This window comes from Cygnus atratus, chromosome 15, assembly GCF_013377495.2.
Source record: "Cygnus atratus isolate AKBS03 ecotype Queensland, Australia chromosome 15, CAtr_DNAZoo_HiC_assembly, whole genome shotgun sequence".
In the NCBI taxonomy this organism is placed as follows: Eukaryota; Metazoa; Chordata; class Aves; order Anseriformes; family Anatidae; genus Cygnus; species Cygnus atratus.
Genome location: NC_066376.1, coordinates 1,296,459 through 1,305,629, shown reverse-complemented (window position 1 = coordinate 1,305,629; position 9,171 = coordinate 1,296,459). Strand labels below are relative to the sequence as shown.

General features: G+C 60.0%; 1 protein-coding gene across 1 annotated transcript in view; it reads left to right on the top strand.

Annotated features, from left to right (window-relative positions):
• The first annotated feature begins 253 nt into the window (after positions 1 to 253).
• Positions 254 to 9,171, top strand: part of GRID2IP (Grid2 interacting protein) — a 32,111-nt gene continuing 23,193 nt past the window's right edge. The window contains exons 1-3 of the mRNA XM_035563440.2: positions 254 to 565; positions 731 to 802; positions 3,062 to 3,216. Coding sequence (XP_035419333.1) covers positions 254 to 565; positions 731 to 802; positions 3,062 to 3,216 — 539 coding nt within the window. The remainder of the gene's footprint in view (positions 566 to 730; positions 803 to 3,061; positions 3,217 to 9,171) is intronic.

The following is a 9,171-nucleotide window of genomic DNA, read 5'->3' as shown; positions in this document are numbered from 1 at the left end:
CAAAGGAGTGCCTTCGAAAATCCTCACCTTTGTATTTCAGGGTGCTGTTGTCAGGTTAATGCTAGACACGGGATGTTTTGGCCTTGAAAACGTGAAAGCTGTTTTGGGGGAAATACACTGGAAAAGCATCCCTCTGGGGGCATTTCTTCCCTCCAGGCGTGGAGGCACGGCCCAATGCGGCATCTACAGGAGCAAGCACTGGGAACAGAGACGCCCCACAGCTCCGTCTCCCCTTTCTCTTGCAGTTGCAGCCATGCCGGCGACCAACCAGGGCTGGCCGGAGGCGTTCGGGTTCTCCATCAGCGGCCGCGGGCCCTGCTACGTCCTCTGGGTGGAGGAAGGCAGCAGCGCGGCGGCGGCGGGCCTGCGGCCGGGCGACGAGGTGCTGGAGCTGGAGGGGCAGCCCGTCGCCTCGCTGGGCCGCCCGGCGCTGCTGGCGCTGGCCCGGCGCTGCGTCGCGGTGCCCCCCAGCATCGGCGTGCTGTCCCGCCTGCAGCGCGCCGACCTCCCCCCGGGGCCCCGAGGCCGCTTCGGCTTCCAGCTGGCGGGCGGCAGCCCCCTGCGGGTGGCCAGCGTGGCCCCCGGCTCGCCCGCCGCCGCCTGCGGCATCGCGCCCGGGGACCTGGTGCTGGAGGTGGACGGCGTGCCCGTGAGGTGCCCCGCGGCCGCCGCCGCCTTGGTCGCCTCCTGCAGCGGGCGCGCTCTGCGCCTGGGGCTGCTGCGGCCCCAGCGGGACCTCGGGCCCAGCGCCGATGCCGTGCGCCAGGAGAGGAAGCAGAAGGCGCAGGAGTTCAGCAAAAAGGTAAGGCTGGGGCGTGCGGGGGCGCCGGGCACCCCGCCGTGCCTTGGCCATGGGGGCTTGGGGCTGGACGAGTCTGGGCGCTGGGGGTTTGTGCTCCGGGGTTTGTGCCACCCCTGTGCCACCGAAGCTCTTGGGGCTTCAGTGCCAAGAGAAGGGGCCAATAATTCCCCGTGTGTCAGTGATCGCTGGGAGAATAAAGGGGTGCTGCACAGAGCTTTGAGGTCTTCCACGTGCTCGCTCCCTGGGCGCTGCGGGAGCGCAATGCTCGTCGGGTGGGAAGCCAGGGGCAGGGCCCTTCCTCCTGCCCGGCTGTGCTGCAGCTCTCCCGCTGTCCTGCAGACTCGCCAGCTCTCATTTTCTTGCAAAGGGAAAACTGTCATCACGATTACATCCTCATCGTGCTCCTGAAGGCTGCCTGGAGGGCAGTTTACCAAACATATCACCTCTTGCTAATTATTAATTTGATCATGGTTGTTTTTTAATCTTTCTAATTTCCATTTCAAAGTAGCCTTTTAAAATACTGTTATGAAAATAACCAAGCTTGTAATTTTTTGATCCCAAGCTAATAAAGGAACAAGGCATTCGTAAAGAGATTCTTGGGTATCGGCTGAATCGCCTCTGTCAGCTTTTAAATTAAAGATTCACAAACAGGCGTTGAGGTTTGGATCATAAGGTAGAGCACCGCGTGTGAAACAGATACCCGCTGATCACAGGAGATTAACGAGGGGAGGAGAGGCTGTTCCACGCTGCCTCCCTCTGGCGAGGCCCCATTAATCCACGCAAACGTTTCCCGGCTGATCCCAGGGGAGCACTTGCGAAGCACGCGAACCGATGGTGCTGCAGGCACCTTTCCCCTGCCAGCCGCAGCAGCCCCCGGTGGCGCGGACCAGGCCGGCCGTGCCGCGCACACCCCTCAGCAGTGCCCTGGTGCCCCCTCCTGCAGGGCAGAGCCACCACAGGGCCGCGGTGTCCCCACAGGCGGGGCAGAAGCAGGCGCGGAGCCACACGAGCTGCTGGAGCCCAGCCGGGATGGCAGGCAGCGTTCCAGAGGGACTCGGTGGCTCAGATGTTTCAAGCAGCTTCATTTTCATGTGATGCAGAAAATAATAGAATTTCGGGGGCGGCTTCCCCCTCATCGCCCCGCAGGCTCTGCTCTGGTAGGTGCCTCTGGTGCAGGCACTGGAGGCAGCACAGGGCAGTACCCAAGTGACACCATCCACCTGGCATGGATGAGGGTCAGAGCGGGCTGGGGGCTCGCGTTTCATGTATGCGCTGCTTGCAGGTGACTCACAAGTCTGGGGTACAGAGGTTTTCGTCACCCTCCTACATCCAGCAGGGCTCCTGTTCTGTTAGTGCCTGGGGCAGGACGGGTGGTGCTCATAAAAGGGCTGGAGCTGAGCTGCCCACACCAAGCATTGCTTGGGGCCATCACCAGAGGTGATGAAGGTGCCCGTGGTCTCAGGTCGGGTCATTTCCCTTTGTCCCCTGCACGCTCAGGGATGCACTGGGCACGGTGCTGACACGAGCCGGGGCAGCGCTGCCCCGGTTCCTGCCGCAGCGAGCCCCTCAGCCCCAGCCCAGGGGGATCTCAGTGGAAGTGGCCTGGGATCGAGCTCACCAAAACACCGCGTTCTTTGTCATCTCTGTGCTGGATCCAAAGACAAAAGCGTGCAATGCCATCCGTGGGGAGGCAGCTGCCGCTACCGCCCCAGATTCGGTAACCTTGAAACGCCGGCTGCTCCGCGGCGGCTGTCACACAGCCAGCGGCACCCGGTGCCTGGGGGGTGGGGGTGGCAGTGCCCCCCGGGGAGCTCCCAAACGGAGCAAGTGCCTGGAAGGAGCGACCCTTCCCCTCCCTCACCGAGCGCCTCTCCCCAGGGGAGCGCTGAGCTCCCAGGGTATCGCCCCCCGGCTCGCTCTGCAGCGGGACACAACCACCGCAGGGGACTGCAATGAGCTCCTCTCCTCCCGCTGCTCCTCCCCACCTGGGAGCTGCTGAGGCCCGTTCCATGGCCGATGCTCACGCCTGAGTCCTCTCTGCCCACGTCCCCACAGCCTCCAAGAGTTACGGGCAGCACCACGGTGGGACCAGAGGCGTGGGCACCTCTCCGGGCACACCGTGGGTGCCCCAGGCTGATCCACCTGGCCAGCAGGGTGCTGGCCCTAGACAGACCCATTTCTGCGCTGTCTGTGCCTCTGCACCCACACTTCTCTGCTGCTCAGCGCCCCTTCCCCTTTGCTCCTGCTCCTGTGCTGCAGGTGGACGCCATCCTGGGGGACCAGCCGGAGCTCAAGGAGAAGGTATTCACCGTGCTGAAGCAGTACGCGGCGGAGCGCAAGGTGGAGTACCTGGCCTCTGCCCTCTGCATGGTCCTCACGCAGGAGTCCCACCAGCACCTCATCGACAGCATCAGGTACGGGCTGCCAGGAGCCCCCGTCCTGCCACGCTGGTGGTTAACCCCTGGGGGTCTGCCTGTCGGTGACGAGCGGCACGGCGCAGGAGCACTTGCTGCCCGCGGGACGGGGGCACCCCCGGCTGCCCGGCCAGCCCCATCCCTGCAGGGAGCAGCGCCCACCGAGCCACCAGCTGCACCCGCCACGCGGGACGTGGCTCATTTTTCTGGATGTCATTTCAAATTAGGTGCAGAATGGCTGGTGATTATGCAGGAGCCGGGCCAGAAAATAAACCAGGCTCTGCAATTAGAGAGCCGCCGGTGGCTGAGGCTCTGTGTGGGGCTGGGGCTGCCTCAGGGCGAGCACTGCCCGCGGGGTCTCAGGCTGTGTCCCCTGGCAGTGCTCAGCTCGGGGTCCCCAGCACCCCTTTTCCCCCCTGCAGAACAGCCGTGGGTGGGCGTGCAGCCGCCGCAGCTGTTCTGCTGCTCTTGTCGCGGCCAAGTGGCGCGGGATGGGGACAGGGCTGGTGCCGGTGTGCGGGCACGTGGTGGGGATTACGGCCAGGCTGAGACGATGGCCATTAGGGAATCAGGTCTCCATCTGGCCCCGCTCCGGGCCCGGCTTTCCAATTCCTGCTTTAATCAGTGGAATTGCAAGATATTACAGTTACCATAACAACGTCCCCGTGCTGGGGTCTCACCGCGCCTGCCGAGGTCCCGCGGTGGGGAGGGTGGGGAGAGCTGGCGGGTGCCATGGCCCGCAGCGCTCCCTGCTCCCGAGGGCTCTGCCACAGGGGCCCCTCCAGTGCCCAGCACCAGGAGCCCCTCAGCACCCCTCAATCAGACCCCAGCCGAGGTGGCCCGGCTGTGTGGAGCCTGGCAGAGCCAGGGGTGCTGGGCATTGTCACCTGGGTGCTTATACAGCTTTTTTTTTTTTTCCTTCCCCACAGAGGGGGTTTGAATAAGTGTCTAAATTTCTCTCCAGACCCAAGCCCCTCTGCCGGGGGCACGGCCGGTTTCCTCCCGAGGTGTCCCTGACCCAGCGCTCCCAGGCGAGCAGCTGAGAGCACGGCCAGACCCGGTGCTGCCGTCCCCGTCCCCGCGGTGCAGAGCCTGCCCCGTGCCCGCTGTGAGAGGTTAGCGCCGGGCCTGGGGCAGCACGCTCAGGATATCAGGCAGCTAATCTTGGTTTAATGGAAATGAAATACTTAGCTTACGGAAAAGATTTACCGTCTAATCTTAATGAAATGAATTCAAGGGGAAAAAAAAAAAGTTGCTTTGGAAACCAGGTTTCCCAGCTGAGGATGTGCTGGTGGGAGGCACATACAGCTGTGTGTTTGCTGCTTGGGCATAACATGAGCTGCTTAACCCGCAGTCTGTCATCGAACAGGTTTGCTGCTGAGCAAGAGCTTTTAATGCTTTTAATAACTCACCAAAAGGTGGTGAGAGACTCCCATAGGCACTGGATGTGTAGGGCTGTGATTTCATTTGGGTTATTTCCATGGGGCTCAGGACTGGGAAAGGGGCTGGGTTGTGGGGCTCAGGTTCAGCCCCCTGGCAGAGCAGCCCCAGGCCCCTGTGGCTGTGCAAAGCCCAATCCTGCCCATGGCTACACCCCGCAAGCAGGGGAGGCGGCGCTGTGCACCCATGCACCGGGACGAGCCCTTCTCACGAGTGTGGGGCAGGCGAGGGCAGTGCCCACCGGCAGGGGCTGGGGAGGGTGCTGGGGGCGATGCCGGGGTCCCCAGCGCTCTGTGCTGGCAGCCCTGGGCTCCGGTGTGTGGTGGTGGCAGTGACAGTGGCAGTGTCCCACTGTGGGTGGCTGTGTGGCCTCTGCCAAGCGGAGCCAGGCAGCCGGCACGTCCCCGTCCACCCCTGCCCTGGTGCTGGATCTTGCCCCTGCACCGGCTGTGTTTAGTTTTGGGCTGCTGCCACTCTCCTCCTTCCCGTGCCCCCCCAGCCCAGGCTCCCCCACGCGCTCCCCGCACGGTGCTGCTGTGCAGCGTAACCCAAGAGCCCGGGACTCAGCACAAAGCTCAGAGCTCGCCCTGGCAGGGACCGGGGCTGCAGACAGCGCTCCTCCTCCAGCTGTCCTCGGGCTGGGCTTTTTCGAGTTGTTTTTTTTTTTCTTTCCATTTAGCTCAAATGGATTCCATCCTATTTGCCCCGAATTAAGCTCCTGCAGATTTTAATTTGCTGACATTTTCTTCATCCGTTTGGTTGTGGATAGCAGGGATAATGCACGTGCTGCGCCAGTTCCTCCCTGCGCTCACGTCCCCTGCCCATATGGTTGGTCCGTGTAGTAAAAGTGCACAATTGTAGTTCTGCTCAAGGATGATGACAAGCAGCAGCGAGGGGGAAAGATGAGCTGTCTCGGGTAAGTAATGAACAGACCTTTCCCGGGACCCGAGGGGGCTGGGAGGGGAATGCTTTTAAAGCAGCTTAATTCTCAGATCTAGCAACCCCTGGCACCGCAAAAACGAGATGTGTGAAAAGTTAATTAACTCTTAGCGTCCGTATTGCATCCGAGCTGCTGCCGCCAGAGGCTCCATGGGCATCACAACTCTGCCGGCCGGGGGAGAGGGAAATCTCTCGTTTTGTGTGCCTCCATCGCCTGCAAGCGTCAGAGCCGGGGGAGCCGGGGGTTCGGCTGCTCTGCTCCCTGCGTGTGCAGGGCTGCAGCGTGCCAGGAGGGGAAGGGGCAGGTGCGTTACGTGGGACAGGGGGGTCCCGGGGGTGTGCGCCTCGCGGCACTGCTCTCGTTCGGAGATGTCTCCAGCCAGGGCCGAGCTGCGGCTCCGGCAGAGGAATTGCACCGGCTCTGCACCGAGCAGCGCCGAGGGCTTGTCCTGGGGCTCAGGGGACAAAGTGGCCCCGAGTCACTCGGAGGCAAGTGGTACAGACAGAGCCTCGCGTGCGTTTCAGTGAGGCTTAGAGCTTGTGAAACACCACATACCGGTCCGGTTGCCGTCTCCCTTTGCGCTGTCCCCCAGCACCATCCGTCCCCATGCCGGTGCTGTTTCGGTTCCTGGCAGTGACGTTTGAAACATCTGTTTCAAGCAGATGAACAGCACAACTGCGGAGTGACGGAAATCACACAGATCTCCCCTCTCCCCATTGACCTTTAGTGTTACAAAAGCTTGTGCACCGAACACCAGCGCGGGTGCCCCGTGCGCAGACACCGTCCCATTAACCTGGATTTGATCAGTGGGAGGTGTTAAGGTCCAGGGTGCGTTAATTCAGCGGGAGGCAGCTCTCGGTTTGTTTAGGCTGTTACGTGTTGTCGTGGGTCTCCTTTAGGTCATTCTGTTGTGCTTCACTCTGCTGCAAGGAGAATACAGTGAGCTGTAGTTTGTCACTTCACTTCTTTGGCTGCAGCACGCTGCCTTTGCAACAGCCCCTGCTCGATTTGGGAGCCGAGGCAGGGACCAGACGTGTCCCTGCTGCTGCAGGGGCTGCACGGGGGCTGAGCTGCAGCGAGCGTGCTTGTGATTGCAGCCACTTTTGCTCCCTGACAAAGATAAAATCGCTGCCCAACAGGGGTTCTCTTATCACGGGAGAAATTCCACCGCCTTCATTTTAATAATGCTCCAAACAATCTATTTGTCTCAGCTTGTTTTTCATGGCAATAAAATCGCTTGGCATGTCCCTGTATTAATACGCACCAGCCATCTGTGACTTTCTCTGGATAAGAAATTTCATTTTATCAGGATTTATATAGGATAGATCACGCTGCTCCCCTGTCTGCCCCCCTCCCCACGTCTCCCTGCCTGCAGGCTTTGGGGAAAGCTTTCCTTCTCGGTGGGGCTGGAAGCGCAGCTCGTGCGAGGCACGGGCGATGCCGAGCCCGCTGCGTCGTGCTGCTGCTGCCGGGCCCTGCTGCCCCGGGGTCTGCGCAGGGCCGCTGCACGGCTGCGTGGGCAGTAGGACGATAATGGAGGAAAAGCAGCTCTGGTTTGCTTCCGTTATAAAAAACCACTAATCTTATAGCCGGACATATGTTAAATGGCCCAAAAAAGGAATTAGGGCAGCCGGAAAAAAAATGTGCCAGCAGTGAAGGCAGTTGGGAGCGAAGTTCTTTTTATTGCAGCTGAGTTCAAATAGGTCATGACCAAAATGCCTCGGTGCAAAATCTGTTATGGGATTAATTTGGTTTGACAAGTCAAGCTACTGCTGTAATGCAGATTTTATCAGCAGAGCCTGCTTTCACACCAACACTGATTTGCAACTTCGATTTTGGAATGCAGTTGCCTGGTCTGAGGGGTTTCTCATGTCTTAAACATGAGAAACTGCATTTGTCCTGGCGTTCCCACACTGAAAAGCTTACAAAAAAAAACCCACCTGCGTGGTGCAGGCACAAGGCTGGCAGGGGGAAGGTGACCGGGGGGCTCTCAGGGCATGTAGGTGGTCCCCGGCAGGGGGCTGAGTGGGCTGGGAAGGCGCTGCGCTGCGGTGAGCTCCGCGTCTGCGCTGCTGGGTGGAGGAGCACCGTCAGTCCTGTTCCATGAGAGCAGCAGGCACCTCTGCAAAACAGCTGCGGCCAGATGAAGGATTACTGAGCCTTCCATTCTAGGGGGTGGGATGGGAGCCCTGTCCGCACGGAGAACCCACTGTGAAAACCAGAGGTCTGCGCCCACCGCCTGCAAGTGCCGCTGGCTCTGCGGCTGTGTCCCCGCAGGGCTGGAGGGCAGCGCGGGGCTGCCAGCACGGCCCTGCCCGTCCCCGCCGTCACACCACGGGACGAGTGCCCAGAGCTCAGCTAAAGTCTGCAGAGGTGTCAGTAGGGGAATCCAGGCAGGGAAAAGCAGATTAGATTTGAGAAGATCTGTGCAATTCCTTCCTGTATGGCTGAAGAGTTTTCTATCACAGAAGGATGTGAAATTTAGCATTGCAGCTTATTATCGGGGCAGAAGTGTTTTTCCAGCTTGGCAGCTGTTTATACGGCATAATTTAGACACAATCCAAATGTAGCTCAGTGTTTTAATCCACCCTGGGATGTGTTTTCTGCACAAGCGAGAGACTCAAGGTCAGGTCTTTGATGGCTGTTTCGGGGCTAAACCATACATTTTTCATTTGTCTTTGCTTTGCTGCCTGGAGATCATGTCTTATTTCTGCAGCTCTGGAAAGCTTCACATCCTCTTTATCAAAAGACAGTGCTGTGTTTAAAGACGGCATTATATAAAAAAAAGTTGTGGTTTTTTTTTTTTCATCTTCTATCCCTAATGCAATGCGCGGCTGCGTCACCCTGGGGGTGAATGATGCCCCGCAGCACAGGTTCGGGCCCACAATGGCAGAAAGCCGAGGTCGGGTCCTGGCCCTGCTGTCGGTGACCCCACGAGCCAGGGCTGGAGCCGGTGGCCGTGGTGGCCGCGGTGGCTCCGCCGTGCGCGAGCAGCACCGCATCTGTGCAGTTGCTGTTTTCCTTTAAGGTTTCTCACCCATTACAGCAGCATGTAATTTAAACAGAAGCACTTTAGAAGTCAACTAATTAGCACCAGCGAGGCATCCCCCTGGAGTTCGGCGTGGAGCCGTGCCCTCCTTTCTGTGCAGCATCCTTACCAGAGAGTTCCAGCTGGAAATTACAGAGGCTGCAGTTTTAGGGAAAGCAAAAGGCTTCGTAGCCGAATTTCGGGGCAGAGCTGGAGCTGGGGAGAAGGGAAAGCAAAGCAGACATTAGAGCAGAACTGATAAAAAAGGCGGAGGACGCGGTGCGTGGTAACCCCGGCGCTGGGAGGCGAGGGCGAGGGCAGGCAGCCCAGGCGCTGCTGGCCGCCCATCTGGCCGCGCTCTCCGCACCGCGGGGTGCCAGGGCAGGGCCCCGCTGGCACCGATCGGCTGCTGGATCCGCGTCGTGGGCGTGAGCTGAGGCTGAATCTCAGCTGCATGAGGAGCTGAAGCGTCTCCCTTTTGTTCCCGCCGCACCTGGACAAATGGGAAAGGACCGGAGTTTCTCTCGGCATTTTCGGTATGTTTCTG